The sequence below is a fragment of the Rattus norvegicus genome, chromosome 10 (genome assembly GCF_021556685.1).
Source record: "Rattus norvegicus strain SHRSP/BbbUtx chromosome 10, alternate assembly SHRSP_T2T, whole genome shotgun sequence".
Lineage (NCBI taxonomy): Eukaryota > Metazoa > Chordata > Mammalia > Rodentia > Muridae > Rattus > Rattus norvegicus.
The window spans coordinates 25,108,752-25,134,656 of NC_141543.1; the positions used below are offsets into that span (position 1 = coordinate 25,108,752).

General features: G+C 43.6%; 1 protein-coding gene across 5 annotated transcripts in view; it reads right to left on the reverse strand.

The window, feature by feature from the left end:
- Dock2 (dedicator of cytokinesis 2) overlaps positions 1-25,905 on the reverse strand; it is a 418,958-nt gene that overhangs the window by 281,808 nt on the left and 111,245 nt on the right. For all 5 annotated transcript variants that reach the window (NM_001419946.1, XM_087572859.1, XM_087572857.1 and 2 more), the window contains 1 exon segment: positions 16,152-16,260. In NM_001419946.1, coding sequence (NP_001406875.1) covers positions 16,152-16,260 — 109 coding nt within the window.

A 25,905-nucleotide genomic window follows, 5' to 3' on the forward strand; every position in this document is an offset into this window, starting at 1 on the left:
CAAAAACAGCATGTTTGGTCCCAATGGCTGGGCTAAGAAAACTGAACAGGAAGATGGATTGTCTCTTTCCTCTCTTTATCCACAGGTATGAACTACTCCCCGCGCCCCCGGAAGGAATACAGTTTGCTTAGCAGCAGGCAAACTCTAATTTCAGCAGGAGCCGTAAGTCACACGGAGGGACTATAATGACTGAAGGTCTAATGAAAGTGTGTGGTTTTATCTTATTTTCTCTATGCTCGTCGTGATAGTAATATGTATCATCCTTGAGCAATCAGTCTAGAATAAACACAGTGAAGATTACTTTCTCCGAGAATATCTTGCGAGGGGGAGGAATGGTTGGGCAGATATACCACCATGCCTGTTGACTGAGTTCCATCCCCCAGATCTACATAGTGGAAGGAGAGAGCTCATTCTCACAAGTTGCCCTCTGATATCTGATGCTTTTGCCACTGTACATACATACATATATACATGTATACGTAGATACATACATACATACTCACATACCTATATACATGCATACACACAAATAAATGAAAATATGATTTAAAAATATCTTATCTTTAGTTATATATAAATGAGCTTCTTAAATAGTGACTGGCTTTTCTCTGAGAATTTATAATGGGGTAGATACTCTGCCAAACACTATAAATATATTATCTTCCTCATCAGGGCCCTGTGGAAGTTATGGGGTTTTCGAAGACAAGGATGCCCAGTTGTATCAGGATTCAGTAACCCACTGCATGCTGCAGAGTCTGTAGCTGTGGAGTTGGAGCATAGACTGAGGGAGTTGCTCTCAGATCTACTCCCGTGGCCCCCTGAACAGCCACCTTACTCACACAACAGCCCTTCTTCAGCCTTTCATTCTTTCTCCCTGGTTATGATTTCTAGATGTCATACTTCATACTTACGGCAAAAGAAAATCACACAAAGGAAGGATGAAAACTGTCCCCCAAGTCCGAGAAACATTGTTAAAGTCACGTGAGTTTTCTTCTGCACTACTTAGACATGTGCTGGGACATGTGTGTAACCTTTGTATACACACACACACACACACACACACACACACACACACACACTCAATTCAACTTGGTTTTGTGGTTAAGTATTACCCACTAGATCCTTAACATGCTGTCCCCTGGAGCACACTCTCTTAATTTGTGACCCCCACTCAGCAATGCCCAATGGGTACACTATACCTCCTTCACCTCACCCTGATCATGGGACCTAGGCTATTTTTATTTTCCTAATTATAAAAAACAGCTTCAGGAGACAGCTCATATTTGAAAATACATATATAACTCTGTAAAGATCCCTATAGAACAGATTGCTTGAAGACAAATTATTGCTTCAAGATACATATACATATACATATACACATACATATACCTTTTAGATCTCACTGAATGATCTTGAAAGAGGCAGTAAGCAATCCCTCTCTACTGCATCTCCACTTCTCCAAATCCTTGTTCAGAGCAAATATGCAATCTTTTTAATTTTTGTCAATTTGATGAACAACTTGCTACGATAATTCTGAAAGTCTTTGGTTGCTAGCTCTGTCAGCCGTCTTTTCTACACTTAATAAATATCCGTACTTACTAACTTGCTCGTTCATATCTTTTCTCCCATCCTTTCGGGTGATTCCTTTCCTTGCTCAACTGCAGAATTCTCTACACATCAACATCAGTCTTTTCCCGGTAACACATTTTGCAGGAGTTTCCTGTTGCTTTCCCTGTTGTCTGAGATTATATTTCAGCTTTGTTTATCATATCTTTTATTGCACAGAGATATTCTAAATTTGTATGTTGTCAAATGTGTCAGACCCTTTTCTTTATATTTATTGAAACTGGGGTCTAGAGTTCATTCTCTTTTTTTTTTTTTCAACTCTGGATCATAAGAGGAAACAACCAATGCTTTAAACAAGGCCTTAAAGGGCATTCATGCCCGGCAGGATGGTATAAGGTTTTCTATAGATAAAAGGGAGGTTTGTGATCAAACAATTTCAATAAATAGTGGTTACAACAAATATGAACCATGGATATTTTTTCTACTGCAGAGAAGTCTAGGGTTTTAAGGCTGTGAGTCATCATGACATCCCTCCAGGCAGGTATAAGGACACAGGACATCACAACGTCATCAGGCAAGGACCATCTTGATCAGGACGCACCAATCAGATGTAAGAAAATTGGCTGTCTTCAGGACCCAGCATATAAGAGGAAGGGGTGTTAGGGATAAGTGGGTTGGAAGTGATGAATCATTTTTACTCAGTTTTTATGACGCTGTGTCAGCAAAAGGAATCACATCTGTGGGTCGCACTCTCTCAGAGTCCAAAGAGACTCAAACTGTGGGTATAACCCAAGAAATACTTGTCTAAGCACTCATAGGAAGTAAGTTCTTTGTTCTCTATTAGGCCAAAGAACATAGATGTCACACAGACCTGGCTGTGAATCATAACTCTCTAAATGACCCCTGCATAAGACTGGGTCCACTTCACATGCCCAAGCCTCATTAGGTTGGATAAAGGAGAATGAAGTCATATAAAGTACATCATTATGATGTTCAGCACATCAGCCCCGCTAAGGTAGACCAGATCTCCCCACATCACCTCTCCCATATACTGCCCTCATTCTTCAGAGCCTAGATGCAGTACATCATGTCTTAGCATAATTAAGATAAGATAAGGTGCTCTCAGCAAGTTGAGGAAAGACAGAATGTGAGTGTCTACCACCAAAGGGCTTTTGGGAGCTGAGCCTTACTTTGGAGATGTAAAGTCATTCAACAGTGTCCGCATCTCCAGGAGCTGACACAGACCCAAACATCTATACACAGGAGCTCTCTAAGGAGCTAGAAAAGCTTACCTGAAAGACTGCACCTTCTGAGTTCCCAGCTCTAGGCTGGTAATAATTCAAACAGGTTCTGTAGCTGCTACCTCTGACCCACAGGAAGGTGGGTAAGTTCATCTGGTCTGGTCATCCCCGCCAAGTAATGGCAGGCCTGTAGTTCTTTTGTTGAGTGGGAAAAGCCTACTTAAAAAACTGGCCATGACTACTGTCCAACCTAGCACTGATCAGAAGATTGTTTATGGCCTTCCCTTGGAATTTCTGAACTGATAGCAGGTGTTACTCCTAGGAAGAAAGAGGTCAGTCACCTAACTTATTGGAGACCTCTACTTGTTGCTTGTCTGAAGCCTGTAAACTGGAAACAGGTAGGCTTGTAGGTCTGTAAGACATCTAGGAGCAGTAAAGGTTAACTTTAACTCTTACTGCTGCTTCCCTTATTCCTACCGTTACACATCAGATGATACTGTGGACTTTTTACTTTCGTCCCATATTATGTTCCTACTTTGTAGCATTATTTTAAATACACATGCATAGGTATGCGCACACAGATACAGTACCTATAAACTTCTGTAATAGGATTGTTACTCATAAGGTTTCCAAGTAGGAACCATTACTGGAAAGTTCCTCTGTACCAAATACCTAATGTGCAATAGCTTGTTTAATTTTTACAACTATTCTGAGTAGATACTGTCATCTGATTTCAAGTGAGGAAATTGTAGTACGTAGATGCTAAATAATTTGCCAGAAGCCATACAGTAACAAGCCAGGATGTGTCCCAGATGGCTCAGCTGACTCTTACCCAGCATGCTTTCCTACTGCCCTTCATGCTGAAGGAAAGACATCCTGTCTTGGCAAGTAGGGTGTTTCTGTAAGGGCCAGAAGGCTGATTCGGGGAAGAAATTGGATTAAAATCATCCCTCTGTTTTTTTTTTCTCTTTTCAATTTTGAAACAGAAGTCTGGTTTTACTGACCTTCCTAAGGTGAAGGACCTCCCTCAGCACCCGGGTACATAGTTAAAAGAATGGCCATCAGGAACGCTTACCAGATTAATAAGCCATCTCACAACATCAACTGGATTTCCTTTCTTCCTCTGTCAAAAAGCCAGGTACAACTCTTGAGAAGAGACACTACCTCACTCAATGTCTGACTGGCCCAGGCAAAAAGCATAGGAGGACACTAGAAATCAGCTATCTAGATTAGTGGTCCTCAATCCGTGGGTCACATCCCTTTTGGAAGTCAAACCACCCTGTCACAGGAATTGTCTAGACTATCAGAAAACATGAATATTTACATTAAGATTCATAATAATAGCAAAATTACAGTAATATAGTAGCAACAAAATAATTTTATGGTTGGGGGTCACTACACCATGAGGAACTGTGTTAAAGGATCGTGGCATCAGGACAGTTGAGAACCATTGGTCTAAATAGACATGACCTAGAGCTGACCACTTTGGCCTGGGAGCAAACAGTGGAAACAATACCAAACAATTGATCTCCAAATTCTCAGATACTTGTGTGCTGAGTGTTTCCTGGTATACATTAATCCTACCCCCACCAGTGGCCGGCATTGCTACCAACAGACACAGACTTACTTCCAAACAGGACGTGTGTAGGAGGAATACACAATTACAAAACAAAGCCTGACATCTTTCTGGTCCCAGAGCTAAACACTAGTCACTCCCTGCCAAACCATTTAGTTTAGCCAGAGGACAGATGGTTGAGGCCCATGGAAATAGGAAACACCACAGCACTGGCGCATGAAGACTCTTCCCTTAGAGATAGCGAACTGTCCTGGAAAAGAGCAGATGTGCTGCTGACTCCAGGTTTGCTCACTGATTCAGTCCATGGGTGTGAATCCAGGCTGCATACAATTAGATCTGAAGCTCCTGGCCACCCCTGAATCATCGCCAAACAATGGTGTCCTTTTGTTAAACAGTATGTACATCCTGGTTTAGGCACTGAGCACTCTTGAACATGTTCTTTCCGTTTTTCTGCAACTCAACATCCTGTTGGCCCCCAAGGTTGGCAGGAAGCAGTAGGACTTGATGTTTAGAGTAGCAGAGTACAGGCCAGGGATGTAGTTCAGCAGTAGAACCCTTGCCTAACAGGGTCATGGCCAAGGATTGGATCCTTAGCTTGGGCGGTAGAAGCAACCCATGGTAGCAGCATGAGAAGGCAAGCCATCTGCCCTCAAGTTCAAAGAAAGTCTGGCGTCTTATTTCTAGACTCCTCTTTTCTAACCGGCAAACTGAAGAGAATACAGTTGCCTATTTGGTGTTGAAGACTGCATTAAAAAACAAAAACCTGAGTTATTAGTATTTCTATAGCTTTTTGGTTGGGACAAATTTTCTTAACTCCTTGCCATGGAATCTATCATTCCCAAACGTTTCCCCAAGTATGGAATATGTGGTTGAAAAATAGGACAAGATTAAACAATCGATAATCACTTGAATATCTGGAGGAGAATTCCCTTTTTTTTAATGTATTTATTCTTACTTTGTGTGCATTGGTGTTCCATCTGCATGTCTGTCTGTCTGTCTGAGGTATCTAATCTCCTGGAACTAGAGTTGCAGACAGTTGAGAGCTGCCACGCGGGTGCTGGGAATTGAACCTGGATCCTCTGGAAGACCAGCAAGTGCTCTTAACCTCCAATCCATCCCAAAATCCCCAATCCCTTTTTGCTGTTAGTACAGAATGTCATTTCCCTGCCCTGAATTCAGGCTGTAATCTGTGAGACACTTCTCAGGAATGAGCTATTGTTTTTCCCTGTTGGTTAGAACATTTACACCAGTTTGAAAGGGAAAGCAGTTTTAAGCCTCTTGGCCCTCGCGAGCGTGGACATCTGCTCGTCTTTCTCTCGGGTAGCTTTCCTTTGCCTTTTGCCATAAAGATTTGGATCTTCAGTGGGGCTATTCTACACTACTGTCGGTGGTAGTAACATTGATGGCACTCAACTCTTCTGCAGCGTTCATCCAAATCCAAGAGCTGTGGTTAAGTTACTCCACCCCTCTGAGTCTTCTTTTGCTCATCTTAAAAAGCTGAGGTTGAGTATTTGCACTACAAGGTGTTGCTACACAGATCAAAGGAGCTAACAACATCTGTAAGGTTCTTACTCAACAGCGTGACATGTAATAAATGATGAAACACAAGAGAAACAACCACACACAATGGGAACAAGAGAGAAGCCAAACGCTTTCATTCGTTCCACCAAAAGGTGTTTGAACATTTAATGTTGCCAGAATGTCCCCGCCCTCCTGGGCACTCCAACAGCTCTCAGTATGAGTGTCAGGGGGCATGCAAGACAGCAAGGCATTTAATGCATCTATTCATTTAATTCCACTGAGACTATCAAAACGGGCATTTTGCAATATCATGACTTTTGAAAAGGTGGCAATTTGTCAGCATAGTCCCTTCACTCACAGTGCAGCTACACGTAGATCATGAGTGTCGTGAGTGTGCACTGCTGAGCCTGTCAACTCCCCTCACTTTCATCAGCCCTCGAGACACAGCTTGCACACACAGACACTTCTGAATGTGTGGCCTATTACTGAAAATTCTCAGAAGCCTTTGGCCCAAATCATTCCTGTGGTATAGAAAAAAAAAAAAAAAACATTGACTTTGAACTCAAGAGCCTTTATGGCTTCCAATTCTAGCTCTTCTTCTTAGGACAAGTCTAATTCAGAATGAGATTATTAATTTATCATCTTCTACGAACACTGGGAACCGTGGATCCCTGCAGATTTCTGGTTAGGTTAAGAACACTGTATGTGAAGAGCCCAGCTCTATGCCTGGCATATAGATTAGGCACTCAATACATGGTAGGCATTTGCATTGTTTTTTTTTTTCTACTCTGAACAACTGGCCTTAAATTAACTTCATGGTTTTGAGTGAGTTGTTGCCATGTCAACAATGGATAAAGAAAACCACTGAAAATACAAATACCTCACAGAGCCAGATGAGCCCTAGGAACAGAAAAGAACTTGCTTAGGTCCCAGAACTCAAAACGGACAAAGCCAAGATTTGAACCAAACCCGCGTCACTGATAACTTAAGCAGGCACGCCTGAGGGCTCCTGCTGTAAGTGTCTGCCCAGCTGGAAATGCTCATTTTGAACCAGAAAAGTCAACTGTGAGTATTCTCACACCATGACCCAGACATCCCTATGGGCCAACAGGATAGAAGCCATTTCTCAAATGAGATTCCCTCTTTCTAGATAACTCTAATTTATGTCAAGTTGATCAAAACTAGCCAGCACAACGACTAACAAGTATTTACGCTAAATGACAGGCCCATGTTTCACATCTTCCACACACTACTTTTAACCCTACAAAGTATCTGTACAACTTGACATATTTTTAATTCTACAAAACGAAAAAAAAAATCAAGGCCTAGAAAATGAAGTGACGTGCTTAGTGCTGAGGGTTACAAGCTCGTGTATAGAGTCGACTGAAGCTTCCCAGTTCCACTCAGACTTCTTAGAGTCAAAGTCACAGCTCTCCCTCCCATTGTGAAGGTCATAGACTATAGAAGATTCCTTGTGCAGGGTTTGCCAGCATGAACTTGACCTCCCTCCTGTGTTTAACCCATTCCTCACACAGTAAAACGGGCTTACATTCTCTTCCAAGGTACTGCTCTTAAAATTGGAGAGGACTCTAAGTCCCTCCTGATCACTGTTCAGAAGCCATAGAAATAGGCAGGAAGTACCTTTGACTTTATGCAAATCCACAAAGCTAAATTTGGCCCTTGGAGCAAATTCTAAAGTGAGATAAAGCCCTTTTGCATGGCTCAGGGGTGGAAGCCTTGAGAAGACACAGTGTGATCTGGGGAAGCAGAGCTTTTCTAAGTCTACCCAGACAATAAGAAGCGGACTAAAATGACTTATGCACAAACCGTAACAATCGCATTAGCGCTACGCAGCTGTGTAGCATTTTATAATCTGTCCTTTTGTAGACAGCGTTTCTTGCAACTTCATCAAACAGTAAAGTTTTATATATGAAGAAAAAGAGAGGCTGAGATATTGCATGTTCGACATAATAAGGTCGTACTGCTTGTGAACAACATCTTCCTGAACCCAGGCTCCTGTCAGGGAGGTGCTTACTCAGCCCTCTCTACCCCCTGACTGCATGTATCATTTCTTTCTTCTTCCTCTCTCCCTCCTTTCCTACTCCTCTCCCCTTTTCTTTTTCTTCTCTCACAAGATATCTGCTGTTCATCACAAGGAATCAGGTGTAAAAACTGGACAAAATAGCTCCAAGATGATCTCTCCCTCTCCCTCTCCCTCTCCCTCTCCCTCTCCCTCTCCCTCTCCCTCTCCCTCTCCCTCTCCCTCTCTCCCTCCCCCCCCTCTCTCTCCATGGCTCCTTTACCTCTTTGGGCTACTTCTGTTCTATTCCACCTTTCTCCAAATGGCATTTTCTGTTTGCTCATCATCTGTTTTATGCCCCAGCATCTTTCCTGGAGACTCCCGTGGTAACTGGTTAGTTACCCTTCACCCTCACTGGGTATCCTGTCCCTCTGTTTGCTCCTACTGCTGTGTAGCTTCTAAGTGATACAGGCTGGGGTGGGAGATGAGATCAAACCCTGCCACATTTCAGGTTACCTCTGCTCCAGTTATCCATTTCATTAGAGTGAGGTTTCTAGGGATATAGGAACTATTCTTTTCTTTTAAGCAGCAAAGGGAATATTGGAAAGGCATTTTTTTAAAAAAACTGCACATGGAAAGGAATTTTAAAACTGTGAAGTCGGTGGTCCTAACGAATCCCAAGGACTTCCACATCCATGGATGAATGAATGGTGTCACACACTGTCGACTGCAATTGTTGGAGCCTTGTTTCCAGAACTGGACAGGAGAATCTGAATCCTGGCTTTCCCACTAGAAACCCATGTGGCTTCCAGCAATGAAGACTCGAGGGGAAGGCACGTCAGCTGCTTCACTTCAGCTTCTACATCAATGGTGTGCACTCATTCATTCCAAGCTTTTTCCTAGGTGCGAATACCAGGGCTCCCCTAAGTGCTACGGCCATAAGGATACAAAACTCAATAACCTCTCTCATACCCATAGATTCTCAGTATCCACTAAACCAAACGAAACCAATGCAGTGATTCCCAAACTCTGCTTTGTGCTAAAATCTTTTGGGGAACTTTCTACCTCCATCCCACCCCACCCATGTCATCCTAGCCCTGCTCTGTAGGTAACTAAAACCCACTGATGGTAACTAGGCATCCGAATTTACTCAAGATCTAATGTGCATCCTTGTGTTACTCAAGGCATCAACAGCAAACCCTCCCTGGGCAGATGCTACTCCCTCTGCCTCTCCACCTCCTTTCTCCCTGACTGTCTCTTTCCCGGTAATTCTAACCACAGGCCAGGCAATCCTGGGTGTGTAAGGGCAGGTGGTGTGGCTATTTAAATTAGCAACTAAAACTATACTGTGTGTGTTTTTTCTTTTAAAGAAGCAATCTGGGATAAACAGTTCTCTGCACCCAAATCCCGTGGGAGGGAGAGCTGAACCTTCAGAGACGCAGACAAGCCTGGGAAACCAGAAGAGACTGCTCTCTGTACATACATCTCGGGCGCCAGAGGAAAACACCAAAGGCCATCTGGAACCCTGGTGCACTGAAGCACCCGGAAGGGGCGGCACAGGTCTTCCTGGTTGCTGCCGCTGCAGAGAGCCCGTGGGCAGCACCCCACGAGCGAACTTGAACCTCGGGACCACAGGTAAGACCAACTTTTCTGCTGCAAGAAAGCTGCCTGGTGAACTCAAGACACAGGCCCACAGGAACAGCTGAAGACCTGTAGAGAGGAAAAACTACACGCCCGAAAGCAGAACACTCTGTCCCCATAACTGACTGAAAGAGAGGAAAACAGGTCTACAGCACTCCTGACACACAGGCTTATAGGACAGTCTAGCCACTGTCAGAAATAGCAGAACAAAGTAACACTAGAGATAATCTGATGGCGAGAGGCAAGCGCAGGAACCCAAGCAACAGAAACCAAGACTACATGCCATCATCGGAGCCCAATTCTCCCACCAAAACAAACATGGAATATCCAAACACACCAGAAAAGCAAGATCTAGTTTCAAAATCATATTTGATCATGATGCTGGAGGACTTCAAGAAAGACGTGAAGAACTCCCTTAGGGAAACACAGGAAAACATTAATAAACAAGTAGAAGCCTTCAGAGAGGAATCGCAAAAATCCCTGAAAGAATCGCAGAAATCCCTGAAAGAATTCCAGGAAAACACAATCAAACAATTGAAGGAATTAAAAATGGAAATAGAAGCAATCAAGAAAGAACACATGGAAACAACCCTGGATATAGAAAACCAAAAGAAGAGACAAGGAGCTGTAGATACAAGCCTCACCAACAGAATTCAAGAGATGGAAGAGAGAATCTCAGGAGCAGAAGATTCCATAGAAATCATTGCCACAACTGTCAAAGATAATGTAAAGCAGAAAAAGCTACTGGTCCAAAACATACAGGAAATCCAGGACTCAATGAGAAGATCAAACCTAAGGATAATAGGTATAGAAGAGAGTGAAGACTCCCAGCTCAAAGGACCAGTAAATATCTTCAACAAAATCATAGAAGAAAACTTCCCTAACCTAAAAAAAGAGATACCCATAGGCATATAAGATGCCTACAGAACTCCAAATAGATTGGACCAGAAAAGAAACACTTCCCGTCACATAATAGTCAAAACACCAAATGCACAAAATAAAGAAAGAATATTAAAAGCAGAAAGGGAAAAAGGTCAAGTAACATATAAAGGCAGACCTATCAGAATCACACCAGACTTCTCGCCAGAAACTATGAAGGCCAGAAGATCCTGGACTGATGTCATACAGACCCTAAGAGAACACAAATGCCAGCCCAGGTTACTGTATCCTGCAAAACTCTCAATTAACATAGATGGAGAAACCAAGATATTCCATGACAAAACCAAATTTACACAATATCTTTCTACAAATCCAGCACTACAAAGGATAATAAATGGTAAAGCCCAACATAAGGAGGCAAGCTATACCCTAGAAGAAGCAAGAAACTAATCGTCTTGGCAACAAAACAAAGAGAAAGAAAGCACACAAACATAACCTCACATCCAAATATGAATAAAACGGGAAGCAATAATCACTATTCCTTAATATCTCTCAACATCAATGGGCTCAACTCCCCAATAAAAAGAAATAGATTAACAAACTGGATACGCAACGAGGACCCTGCATTCTGCTGCCTACAGGAAACACACCTCAGAGACAAAGACAGACACTACCTCAGAGTGAAAGGCTGGAAAACAACTTTCCAAGCAAATGGTCAGAAGAAGCAAGCTGGAGTAGCCATTCTAATATCAAATAAAATCAATTTTCAACTAAAAGTCATCAAAAAAGATAAGGAAGGACACTTCATATTCATCAAAGGAAAAATCCACCAAGATGAACTCTCAATCCTAAATATCTATGCCCCAAATACAAGGGCACCTACATATGTAAAAGAAACCTTACTAAAGCTAAAAACACACATTGGACCTCACACAATAATAGTGGGAGATTTCAACACCCCACTCTCTTCAATGGACAGATCATGGAAACAGAAATTAAACAGTGATGTAGACAGACTAAGAGAAGTCATGAGCCAAATGGACCTAACAGATATTTATAGAACATTCTATCCTAAAGCAAAAGGATATACCTTCTTCTCAGCTCCTCATGGTACTTTCTCCAAAATTGACCATATAATTGGTCAAAAAACGGGCCTCAACAGGTACAGAAAGATAGAAATAATCCCATGCGTGCTACCGGACCACCACGGCCTAAAACTGGTCTTCAATAACAATCAAGGAAGAATGTCCACATATACTTGGAAATTGAACAATGCTCTACTCAATGATAACCTGGTCAAGGAAGAAATAAAGAAAGAAATTAAAAACTTTTTAGAATTTAATGAAAATGAAGGTACAACATACCCAAACTTATGGGACACAATGAAAGCTGTGCTAAGAGGAAAACTCATAGCGCTGAGTGCCTGCAGAAAGAAACAGGAAAGAGCATATGTGAGCAGCTTGACAGCACACCTAAAAGCTCTAGAACAAAAAGAAGCAAATACACCCAGGAGGAGTAGAAGGCAGGAAATAATCAAACTCAGAGCTGAAATCAACCAAGTAGAAACAAAAAGGACCATAGAAAGAATCAACAGAACCAAAAGTTGGTTCTTTGAGAAAATCAACAAGATAGATAAACCCTTAGCCAGACTAACGAGAGGACACAGAGAGTGCGTCCAAATTAACAAAATCAGAAATGAAAAGGGAGACATAACAACAGATTCAGAGGAAATTCAAAAAATCATCAGATCTTACTATAAAAACCTATATTCAACAAAACTTGAAAATCTTCAGGAAATGGACAATTTCCTAGACAGATACCAGGTACCGAAGTTAAATCAGGAACAGATAAACCAGTTAAACAACCCCATAACTCCTAAGGAAATAGAAGCAGTCATTAAAGGTCTCCCAACCAAAAAGAGCCCAGGTCCAGACGGGTTTAGTGCAGAATTCTACCAAACCTTCAGAGAAGACCTCATACCAATATTATCCAAACTATTCCACAAAATTGAAACAGATGGATCACTACCGAATACCTTCTACGAAGCCACAATTACTCTTATACCTAAACCACACAAAGACACAACAAAGAAAGAGAACTTCAGACCAATTTCCCTTATGAATATCGACGCAAAAATACTCAACAAAATTCTGGCAAACCGAATCCAAGAGCACATCAAAACAATCATCCACCATGACCAAGTAGGCTTCATCCCAGGCATGCAGGGATGGTTTAATATACAGAAAACCATCAACGTGATCCATTATATAAACAAACTGAAAGAACAAAACCACATGATCATTGCATTAGACGCTGAGAAAGCATTTGACAAAATTCAACACCCCTTCATGATAAAAGTCCTGGAAAGAATAGGAATTCAAGGCCCATACCTGAACATAGTAAAAGCCATATACAGCAAACCAGTTGCTAACATTAAACTAAATGGAGAGAAACTTGAAGCAATCCCACTAAAATCAGGGACTAGACAAGGCTGCCCACTCTCTCCCTACTTATTCAATATAGTTCTTGAAGCTCTAGCCAGAGCAATCAGACAACAAAAGGAGGTTAAGGGGATACAGATCGGAAAAGAAGAAGTCAAAATATCACTATTTGCAGATGATATGATAGTATATTTAAGTGATCCCAAAAGTTCCACCAGAGAACTACTAAAGCTGATAAACAACTTCAGCAAAGTGGCTGGGTATAAAATTAACTCAAATAAATCAGTTGCCTTCCTCTATACAAAAGAGAAACAAGCCGAGAAAGAAATTAGGGAAACAACACCCTTCATAATAGACCCAAATAATATAAAGTACCTCGGAGTGACTTTAACAAAGCAAGTAAAAGATCTGTACAATAAGAACTTCAAGACACTGAAGAAGGAAATTGAAGAAGACCTCAGAAGATGGAAAGATCTCCCATGCTCATGGATTGGCAGGATTAATATAGTAAAAATGGCCATTTTACCAAAAGCGATCTACAGATTCAATGCAATCCCCATCAAAATACCAATCCAATTCTTCAAAGAGTTAGACAGAACAATTTGCAAATTCATCTGGAATAACAAAAAACCCAGGATAGCTAAAGCTATCCTCAACAATAAAAGGACTTCAGGGGGAATCACTATCCCTGAACTCAAGCAGTATTACAGAGCAATAGTGATAAAAACTGCATGGTATTGGTACAGAGACAGACAGATAGACCAATGGAATAGAATTGAAGACCCAGAAATGAACCCACACACCTATGGTCACTTGATTTTTGACAAATGAGCCAAAACCATCCAATGGAAAAAATATAGCATTTTCAGCAAATGGTGCTGGTTCAACTGGAGGTCAACATGTAGAAGAATGCAGATCGATCCATGCTTATCACCCTGTACAAAGCTTAAGTCCAAGTGGATCAAGGACCTCCACATCAAAGCAGACACACTCAAACTAATAGAAGAAAAACTAGGGAAGCATCTGGAACACATGGGCACTGGAAAAAATTTCCTGAACAAAACACCAATGGCTTACGCTCTAAGATCAAGAATCGACAAATGGGATCTCATAAAACTGCAAAGCTTCTGTAAGGCAAAGGACACTGTGGTTAGGACAAAACGGCAACCAACAGATTGGGAAAAGATCTTTACCAATCCTACAACAGATAGAGGCCTTATATCCAAAATATACAAAGAACTCAAGAAGTTAGACCGCAGGGAAACAAATAACCCTATTAAAAAATGGGGCTCAGAGCTAAACAAAGAATTCACAGCTGAGGAATGCCGAATGGCGGAGAAACACCTAAAGAAATGTTCAACATCTTTAGTCATAAGGGAAATGCAAATCAAAACAACCCTGAGATTTCACCTCACACCAGTGAGAATGGCTAAGATCAAAAACTCAGGGGACAACAGATGCTGGCGAGGATGTGGAGAAAGAGGAACACTCCTCCATTGTTGGTGGGATTGCAAACTGGTACAACCATTCTGGAAATCAGTCTGGAGGATCCTCAGAAAATTGGACATTGAACTGCCTGAGGATCCAGCTATACCTCTCTTGGGCATATACCCAAAAGATGCCCCAACATATAAAAAAGACATGTGCTCCACTATGTTCATTGCAGCCTTATTTATAATAGCCAGAAGCTGGAAAGAACCCAGATGCCCTTCAACAGAGGAATGGATACAGAAAATGTGGTACATCTACACAATGGAATATTACTCAGCTATCAAAAACAACGACTTTATGAAATTCGTAGGCAAATGGTTGGAACTGGAAAATATCATCCTGAGTGAGCTAACCCAAACACAGAAAGACATACATGGTATGCACTCATTGATAAATGGCTATTAGCCCAAATGCTTGAATTACCCTAGATGCCTAGAACAAATGAAACTCAAGACAGATGATCAAAATGTGAATGCTTCACTCCTTCTTTAAAAGGGGAACAAGAATACCCTTGGCAGGGAATAGAGAGGCAAAGATTAAAACAGACACAGAAGGAACACCATTCAGAGCCTGCCCCACATGTGGCCCATACATATACAGCCATCCAATTAGACAAGATGAATGCAGCAAAGAAGTGCAGGCCGACAGGAGCCGGATGTATATCGCTCCTGAGAGACACAGCCAGAATACAGCAAATACAGGGGCGAATGCCAGCAGCAAACCACTGAACTGAGAACGGGACCCCTGTTGAAGGAATCAGAGAAAGAACTCGAAGAGCTTGAAGGAGCTCGATACCCCTTATGAACAACAATGCCAATCAACCAGAGCTTCCAGGGACTAAGCCACTACCTAAAGACTATACATGGACTGACCCTGGACTCTGACCTCATAGGTAGCAATGAATATTCTAGTAAGATCACCAGTGGAAGGGGAAGCCCTTGGTCCTGCTAAGACTGAACCCCCAGTGAACGTGATTGTTGGGGGGAGGGCAGTAATGGGGGAGGGTGGGGAGGGGAACACCCATAAAGAAGGGGAGGGGGAGGGATTAGGGGGATGTTTGCCTGGAAACCGGGAAAGGGAATAACACTCAAAATGTAAATAAGAAACACTCAAGTTAATAAAAAAAAAAAGAAAAAAAAAGAAGCAATCTGCATTAAATCATTGATCCAAAAGTGAATAAAAAATAAATTATTGAAAAAAAAGTCATTGACCCAGATAAACAGATTTGGGTTTTCTCTATTTGGGTTTTCTCACACATGCACACACACTCTCTCAAGCACACGAGCGCACATGTGCGCACGTGCGCGCACACACGTGCGCACACACACACACACACACACACACACACACACACGAAAAACAGGGATAGTCTTTAAGATGTCTACAGGCTTAGGACCATGGTTAGATGACACATCCTCTGTTTTATCCACTGAGGGGACTCTTTAATCCCCAAGTGATACCTGAATTGATAGCATTGAGAATTAAAAGCAGAATATCAGAACCTCAGTTGGGAAGACCATCACCTTCCTGTCTCAGCACTAGAAGTGGCCATGTTTAGCATTTTTCTATCTAGATTCCAAAGGGAGCTGCTGGGACATCCAAGAGCCACAGGTGATAAGTTTCCTCCCACTAGTGGAGCCCTTGATCCTCATAATCCTAAAAGCAGGTTCCCAGTCCAGACTTCTAGCTGATGTCAGACAAAAGCAAACAGCTCAGAGCGCAGAGCACGCTGTCAGTATTGGGTGGCACAGAGGAATCTTGCAGCGTGAACCAACCTGCAAAAGAATGGTGGTCTTGTGCTGACTTTTCATCAGGTTGTTGATAGATTCGAAGAGCCGTCTCATGGATTCTTCAAACTCCATCTGCTCTTTGCCTTCGTAAAGCCTGTGAGAAGACATTCGGGTCATTTCTCAAGCCAGGTGGCAAGACATCTGAAAGTGGGCACTGTAGCCACCACCTCCCTTTCCAATGGAAATGAAAATGGGTAGGACATAAAGACTTGCTGGGGAGAGGAAGGAACCAATATTTATCCTTCTGAGAGGAACCTTGGTGCTGTGCACTCAACAGACACCTTCAGACTCACAGAGCATTAGAAGCCTGCCCCCCTTCCACCTTCCTTCTTTTACCTTGAAGAACCACAAAGAAAGGAATGTTATCTGAGCTGTGGACCTTGAATTTTCTATCTCCTGGAAACCCCAAGAAGAAATATTTTCAAGTGTGCCTTTCCTCCCACTTAGCCACCACCTGCTGGTCACTTGAATTCCCACAGCCAGTCTTAGGGTCAGGGCTAAATGCTTACCTATCCCTTCAATTCTGCCCCCTTATTATGTACTTCAAAATTGTCTTCCTCTGAATATAAAGCCCTCATGTTATCAATGTAAAAACTAGTGTTAACATAACAGAACTGTGTAATTTACAAAACAGACCCTCATCCATCTGACCAAGGAGGTCGGCTACTGTGAACATGGTGGTGGTGTTTGTCCTTTCAAAGACTCAGGTGTTCTCTTAATATAGACATGGGCTGCTGCCTGGAAGCTACTCCCTCACCGAATCTGAGCCCCTTCCCGAGGCCTAGGAGCCTCGCTCAGCCCATGACTTCTCCAAATAAGCTTTTATCAGCAAGCATGAAATATCCACAGCCTAATCTGTGGCATCCAGTGTGACGCGCACACAAGAACACTCTTGTCCTCAGCTCAGATACAGAGCACCTCTCCTGTCACAGCCCACATGTCAGGAACCAGCCTGAGCCTGTTCTGCTAAAGGTGCTTTCCTGAGATAAAGCTCTGACACACTTAAAGGGTTTGTTTGCTCTCCTTCCCTAACAGGCCAACCAATCAGAGCCACTTCACTACTGTCTCTGTGAAATCTCCACCTGTCCCTCACTGGCTTCTTCCTACCTTTCTGTGTCTCAGCTTGCATCCTTCAGCAAGACTCCCCCCCCCTCTCGCCCCCTCCCTCCCTCTCTCTCTGTGTATGTGTGTGTGAATGTGTGTGTGTGTGTATCTGTGTGTATCTGTGTGTATCTGTGTGTATGTGTATGTGTGTGTGTGTGTGTGTGTGTGTGTGTATGTGTGTGTGTTCTATCTATCACTGCCTCTGTCTCTACCCCTCATCCCCTGTCTTCCCCTGTGACCCTCTTCCTCTAAGGCCATATCTCTCTTTGTGTCCTTGGCCCTCTGCCTCTCTTCCTCACTTCCTCACCTGGACATCATCAATAAACTACATCACCCTAGTTCTTTCTGTTCTGTACTACTGAGTTTGTTCTCTCTCTCTCTCTCTCTCTCTCTCTCTCTCTCTCTCTCTCTCTCTATCTCTCTCTCTCTCTCTCTCTCCCCCCTCTCTCTCTCCCTCCCTCCCTCATGGCTGCAGATGTGTTCTCCCTACAAGGTGTCCTCCCCTGTATATTTGTATGTGTGATGGTTTTGAGCAAGTCATCCTCATGAACCTGCCTGCTCCATTCACAAAGATGGTTTTTAGCCACATTTTCCTGCTCAATGACCTGCTCACTACCATCAATAACTGAGTGGTCACAAAGAATTCCCTTCCCCTGCCTGTGGGATTTCGCATTTTTATTAAGGAGAAAAATTATAATGGGCTTTGTTGGGGCTGGAGAGATGACTCAGTGGTTATGAGTAATTGCTGTTCTTGCAGAGGTCCTGGGTTCAGTTCCCAGCATGCTCAGTTGAAAAAATCTGTAATTTTGGTTCCAGGAGATCAAATGCCTTCTGATCCCTAGGGACACTGTACACATGTGGTAAACTAACATACATACAGGCAAAATAGTCATACACTTAAAATAAAAATAAATCTATTTTAAATGGGTTTTGTTGAGTCATCTTAAATAGCAGGGCTCTGGGGGAAATGTTCATGAACGCCCCTGAAGAGATCCTGGCGACCACCGTGTTCCCAGTTGCTTACATCTCATTAAGTCTATTTGAGGTTCAGAAGTTGTGCAACTGCCCTTATGATAAACTTCCTTTTTGCATAGGCAAGCCGGAGTCGCTTTTGTCAGCTTCTCTGTCGTCAGAACTTCACAGAGTGCAGCTTCTGTCTCTGGGATTGGGTTCAAAGCCAAGAGCTCTTGAGAAACCTAGTAAGCTGTTAGTTCATGACTTAACTGGACAAATGAAGAGACAAGGGCCAGAGCAGGAGGGAAATGACTCAGAGTCACCTTCACTGAGATGGGACGAGGGACTTTCAGTGCAAACCAAGGGCTTCCACCTGAACATTGCCTTTGCAGAACACTAATTTTAGTTTTCTGCACCAAGAGGTGTGGTTCACTCCAGGTTGCAGGATGTACTCATGGCTTGAACTAGGGCTCAGAAGTCTCTTCCCATGCTCTGGGAATCTAGATGGGAAGGCAAAAGGTGCTAATCCCATGAAGCAAAGAGTTGGGGCCCTTGCGACAATGGAATCTCATCCACTCCTTTTACATATATCCAAGTGACATATCTATGCACTACACTCAAGCCAGGGAGAGAAACAGGTGCTATAGATGGCTGGCTTTCACCAAGGCTGTCCAGTGATAGGTATCAATTTAGGCAACAGCTGGGATGGATGGATGACCTTGCTACAGATGAGAAGAAAGAAATAGGAATCTACTTCCTGGAAATGGCTTTGTGGTAGAGTCATGTTCTTCCATATACTGGCAAAAACCAAAACCTGTTTTTTCTGGACTCAGTCCCCTTGTAGATGGAAGATATAATGTTCATGCAAAGTTTTTTTTCAAATATATTTATTTATATTTAATGTGCATGAGTGTTTTGCCTGCATGTATGCAGGTACCTCTTGTGTGCCAGTTGTAGGTGGAGGCCAAAAGAGGGCGTCAGATCTCCTGGAACTGGAGTTACAGACTGTTGTGAGCCATCGTGTGGGTGCTGGGAATGTGGGTCCTCTGAAAAAGCAGCCAGTGCTCTTAACTACCGAGTGTTTTTGTAAAAACGAGGGGGCTGGAGAGATGGTTCAGTGGTTAAGAGCACCAACTGCTCTTCCAGACCTGAGTTCAAATCCTAGCAACCACATGGTGGCTCATGACCATCTGATCCAATGTCCTCTTCTGGTGTGTCTGAAGACAGCTACAGTGTACTCATGTACATTTGATAGATAGACAGACAGACAGACAGACAGACAGACAGACAGACAAACAGATAGATGGTTTGGGCTGCGCTGGCACTTAGTAAGTGCTTAACTAAACACCAACAATCATTGTTGCTAAACAGATGTGCTCTTATTGGCAAGCTCTCTGATTTGAGCGTAAATAAGTAAATAGAACACTTCAAGTAATTCGGGACTAAGAAAGGAGACATAGGAGTTTTAGACTAGATGGAAGTGTCAGCCAGATGAGAGCGAGGCAGTTAGGCATCGGGGTGTTCCCGGAGAAGCCTGAAGGGAAAACTAAGAAGCCCCATCTAGCTGAGGTGCTTTAACCGTGGCCTTCAAACCAAGGGCACGGCAGATGGACTGGACATCATTTCTGGTCCTCGCTCTGAGCCATCACTTCGTGAAGGAAAATGTTTCTTTTTCTGGCCTAGAACACTGAGAAAGATGCATCTGGAACTAGCTGACTCTGCCACGGAACAAATTATTGAAGGGCCCCCGGGGCCCTGACCACAAGGAAAACTGGAACAGCTTGGGAGGCTGGGCTGCCAGGTGTGCACTTCAACCAGAGCCAGCATTGCAGCTCCCGGGACTTGTGTAACCAATGCAGCATGCTGGGAGACACTGCACAGCTGAGCACTCATTAAATGCAACAGGGCCCCATATGGTGTGCACTGTGCCTGTGCCTGTGCCTGTGCCTGTGCCTGTGCCTGTGCCTGTGCCTGTGCCTGTGCACTGTGCACCTCTTCCCCAGGACATAAAAACCTCAGCATATACTCAACGTTCCGGTCCTGAACGTCAGCCCAGGGAAAGGGACCTACACAAAGCAGCCTCAGCGGGGAAAAGACAAAGGGAGAGGGTCCGTTTCTTTCCATATCTCCAACATTTATACGTGCTCTGACTAAACCGTTCCTCTCAAGCAATTCCCCCAACAGCTTCCAGACTCTCTGAGGGAATATAGATCTTTTAGATAAGATTTTCTAGGTTCTAAGCTCTGCTCAGTCTGCCACTTATGAGGGGGTGACCCAGGATTTGTTTTTCTTAGCTAGAGAACTAGTACTGCTCCATTAGTGTCCTTCTCAACATCAAATGTAGATGGAATGACCCCTGGCCCAAAGTGGGACCTGGATAAGGCGCTTCAGATGTAGAATACTTTCTGAGATAGCGTGGGCTAGACAGGAAGGACATGTACAATCCATCTAAACCTTAGACACAAAGTGTGAAGGTAATTTTATAGACCACTTCAAATAATTCTGTACAGAAAACAAAGTTTGGGTATGGAATTTTCCATGTGCGGAGCCAGGTTAGGACTAGGAAAAATGTGGATTTTGGAGCATTTAAGATTTCAGAAGGTAGGAGGACGAACTCTCGGCACCATGCTATGCATATAAAACCATCGGCAGCCTAGACAGAGCGTACAGTTGGCAAATATCAGTTATCATCTTCAACACACTCCGGTTTCTCTTCCAGGTCCATCTTTTGCACCTTCCTGAGTCTTACGGAGAAGGAGGTCAGCGTCTCCGTAAAGCCCGCCCCTTGCTGAGCACATAACACAACACGTGCCAGGGACTTCACTGGAGACTAATGAGGAAAAACTAACAGGGAGAGCCCACATGACCACTACTGACCACCGTACACTAAGCAAAAGCAGATAAGAAAGTCCGATCAGGCACTGTGCTGTGTCTCTCATTCAGACTGGCTCACTTGACAAGACCTTTCAGTATCTGTATCTTGCATGGGGAAGAAGAACAAAGGGTTTAAAGAGCTGCGAAGCACTGCGGGAGCCCGAGCTCCGGATGATGCTGTTGCTTCCCTGGTAACTCCTCTCTCTCTGCCTTCATGTCCACACCCACCACTGCCTGTCTGTCTCACCTCCTCTCCTTGGCAGTGCCAGAAATGCACCCCAAGTTTAGCCCTCTGCCCAGCACCCTTCCCATTAATCACCCTGTCACATTCTTGCTTTAATGTTTTTCTTGGCAAGACACACATTTCACATTTCACAGGAATCTTTCTGGGGGGTGGGGGAGATGGAGATTAAATTAATTGAAAGCTTTTTAAGTGAAAAAAATCTATTTTAAATGATTTCATGATCTTTTATAGAGCCAGGTAAGTTAATCAAACAGTGAGATCACTCTGCCGTTTTGCTATCCTGCAGACAAGGTCAGGATACTTTAGTGCCCCGTGATAGGAAACCAGGCACTGAGTGAATACTGAAGAGCGCTGCCTCCTTAGTGAGTTCCCCGTGTTGACGGATACACACTAAACACGCCATGCATTCCCAGCACCACAACACCTTTGTTTTTCCTGATTACTTGTGTGCCTGCTTTCTCAATTACTATAGAATCCCCAGGACAGACACTAAAGCATTTTGTATTAAAAGATTCTCATCTCCTGCAATAGACCCGCAATAGATCGAGAGCAAGTTGTCAACCAAGGATAGGTCACAGAGTAAACAAATCCTGCCCCTTGATTGCGGCTCTGCAGATAACGTCCCGGTAAACCAGAAGTGAGCTGTGTTCCTCTCACTTCAAGAGCAGCGTGCTCTCCACCAAAGCCTGAGGAGTTCTCTTTGGCTACACACGCTGCATTGATATCTCCTTCACTACTAAAGAGCTACAACTACTAGAAGTCGCTCCTTATTAAGCATCTCCTAGGGGCTTTGTGTTGGTCCCTGTACTTGCTTGGTTTTGTGTGTCAACTTGACACAAGCTGGAGTTATCACAGAAAAGGAGCCTCAGTTGTGGAAATGCCTTCATGAGACCCAGCTGTGAGGCATTTTCTCAACTAGTGATCAAGGGAGGAAGACCCAGCCCATTGTGGGTGGTGCCATCCCTGGGCTGGTGGTCTTGGGTTCTCTAAGAGAGCAAGCTGAGCAAACCAGGGGAAGCAGGCCAATAAGAAACACCCCTCCATGGCCTCTGCATCAGCTCCTGCTTCTTGACCCGCTTGAGTTCCAGTCCTGACTTCCTTTGGTGATGAACAGCAATGTGGAAGTGTAAGCTGAATAAACCCTTTCCTCCCCAACTTGCTTCTTGGACATGACGCTTGTGCAGGGATAGGAACCCTGACTGAGACAATCACCACAGCAACCCTGTACTATTAAGTAATAAGGATGCAGAGCAGTGGTTCTCTACCTGTGGGTCTCAACCCCTTTGGAGGTCAAATGATCTTCTCATGGGGGTCGAATATCAGATATTTTGCACACATATCAGATATTTATATTACAATTCATGATGAACTGTATTAAGGGGTCGCAGCATTAGGAAGGTTGAGAACCACTGATGTAGAGACTCAGTTGGGTTTCATTCAATAACAAATGATGCCTATGAGGGTCCCAGCCTCCACATCTCACCCCTTTATGCACTAAACAATGTAGCCATGAAGAAACAGAGCCCGGCAATGACTATCATAGGAGATAGAGCAGGTGGGCACATGGGGGAAGCATCATTTGCCTCAGAAATGGCTTTGGAAGACTGAGGGAGGCAGCTGGGTAACTGGTTCTAGCCCTTTTCTAGTGAAACTCCAAGTTCACGGTAAGCTAGCTGTGCTCCTACACCTGAACCCAACACTTGTTTTATTAGGACAGTCCAATGAGCAACTCCTAGTTTCAAAAGAGTGATGGCTCCAGGAGGCCAGAGCCAAGGGCTTGAGTGTATTTTGTCTTACTCCCCTCACCCCTCTACTTCCCCATCTGTCTGTATCCCTCCACCTGAGTTAAGAATAATTACAGTCAAACAAGCAGTCTGCATCTATCTGGAAATTATCCTTCCTTGCCCTTATCAATTCTTCCAACAGAACAAAACGCAACGCACTCTGCAGGGTTGTTTAACATCAGCGCAACAGGGCAAGAAACGGGACCCTCGTGAAAGTGACGGTCCTGTTCCTTAACAGCCTCCTCCAGGGAAGGCCACCCCACCCTTTCCTAATCACCAAGATGCATAGGCCTGGAGTCAGAGCATGATGGTTGAGACATGGGATTTTTGGCACGATGAGCTGGAAGTCTGATACTTTGCTAAGTGGTAGCCAGAGGAAAATCTCAAACGAGGAGTGACATGATTGAAGTATAAACACTTATTCTGCCAGAAGAGAAGGAAGAGAGGAGAACTCAGGGTGGGGTGGGGGGGCTGAATATGCTACAGCCAATAACAGTATGCGTCTCCACCAGCCCTCATGGCCAGAGAGACCACCACACGGACACTGTTTCACAGAACTCCGACAGCAGCCAACAGGCAGGGCTCAGACAGACTCCTGGTGCCAGTTCTTTTGTCAAAGACAAAATTATTTGTTCTTCAGTCCTTGCTTCTCCAGAGGGTGACAGTTAAAGAAGGATCGCCCCTTAGGGCAAACTGCAAAGAAGCTCACTAAAGAGCCCTTCTATAAATCACCCCAGGGGAGAGTGATTTGTGGATGGGAGGAAAGAAGGCAGACTCCACATGTGGGGAATCTGGTTTGGAGAGATGTCTAGATTTCGAGCATAAAAATTAATGCAATTGCTGAAGAAAAACCACCTCAGGTGAAGAGTACACAGGCTGCATAATAATATAAAAATAGAAGTTAACAATATGGGGGGGGGGATACCAAGAAAAATAGTCCATCCATAGCGTTCACTTTACTTCTAAATTATGGCAGCCCTGTGTGATAAATTAATAGTTAAGGAGGTAATAAGATTCCAGCAAAGCCTTGGAAGGTGCCATAAGTCACGAGCAGACGATGACGTGTGTCCCGTGCCATCCGTTATCCCACTGAGAGAAGCCATAGGTTTTCTATCATTTGGCAGGAACCACTGAGTCACATAATTCTGCTCTTAAGTAAATTTCTCCATTAGCATGAAAAATGGTATTCAGGGCATTTTTACTCCGATATAATTAGAAATTGAATGTTCCCAAACAATGTTTCTAAGGATAGAAACACACATATACTCTTTCATGCTTCAAGACACTTGGTGAAAACTCTAGATGGCATCAAGGACTTAAAAGAGAAGCTAACCTCCATCAGCGTCTCAGCTCACACTCTATGGACCAGTTGGTAGAAAAGTGTGGATGCCTGGAAGAAGCCAGTTACTTCCTGCATGGCTTACCACCTTATCCAATAGTTATTCCTTTTTAATAACATACTGGGTCTCTATGATTATCTTAAATGATAACAAAGAATAGGTTTTAAAGTGAATATTCACAGATGCACGACTAATAAAACTAGAAACCAACGTTGTCTCAGTTAGGGTTTCAGTTGCTGAGATAAAACACCGTGACCAAACTGAGGAGGAGGGTTATTCCACATATATTTCCATGTCACAGCTCATCACGGAAGACACTCAGGGTAGGAACTCAAATGGGACAGGAATCTGGAGATGGGAGTTGATGGCCATGGAGGGGTGCTGCCAACTGGCTTGCCCCTTATGGCTTTCACAGTTAACTTATAAAACCCAGGACCAGGAGTCGCCATGGGCAGGGCCCCTCCCATATCAATCATGAATTAAAACAATGCCCTACTGGGGCTTGCTTACAGCTGGAGCTTAGGTAGCAGTTTCTCAATTGAGCGTTCCTGTTCTCAGATGATTCTACCTGTGTCAGGTTGACATCAAAACCAGCCAGAACGAATGTATTAAGTTGGTAATTTAGTTACCTCTTAGAGCACAGGGACAGCTACTCTTTCTTGGGGTGTAGGGGTGTGAATGCATCTTGCCCCGCCCCACCCCCACTGGTTCCTTTTTGCAGCCTCTTTTTCTATAAAGACCTTCCTGGTTTTCTCCTTTCCCCCACCCCCCGGGAACCACAGCTGGTGCTAGGATCTAACAGGAAGTCACACAACTAAGGGCAGATTCCCAGGATGCTCACAGGATAGAGAGTCTGGGTTTTTTGTTTGTTTGTTTGTTTTTTTGTTTTTTTTGTTTTTTTGCCTCCTGCCTCCTGGTTTCCGGCATTGACTGCAGCTAGACAGACAATTACCCAAGAAATGTCAAGTTATTATTGCTCTAAGCTGTGGTCATGCCTACAGCATGCAAACCTTGTTCTTTGAGGCCCGGCTTCCTGAGAGGGATAATTAACCTCAGGCTTACGGCTCTGTTCCGCTGAGAGCCCTGGCATTTGGTGTGTGTAGTTAAAAACAATTCTTTAACATTTCCTTACTAATACCTTGGATCATTTTTTTAAAAAAAATAGCTGCAGGTTGGGGATTTAGCTCAGTGGTAGAGCGCTTGCCTAGCAAGCGCAAGGCCGTGGGTTCAGTCCTCAGCTCCGGGAAAAAAAAATAGCTGCTCAGTAAAACTTGAGGACATCCAAGGAAAATCAAGTTCAAACACACTACAATTTCCATTGAACAGGCTTCACTTCAAAACGGCAAGACTGGAGACCCGGAAGCAGCCACCAGAGGAAAATTCTCCTGAAGGCGTGACAATCTGAGGAGTATCAGGACTGAGCTAGAAAGTAACATGGT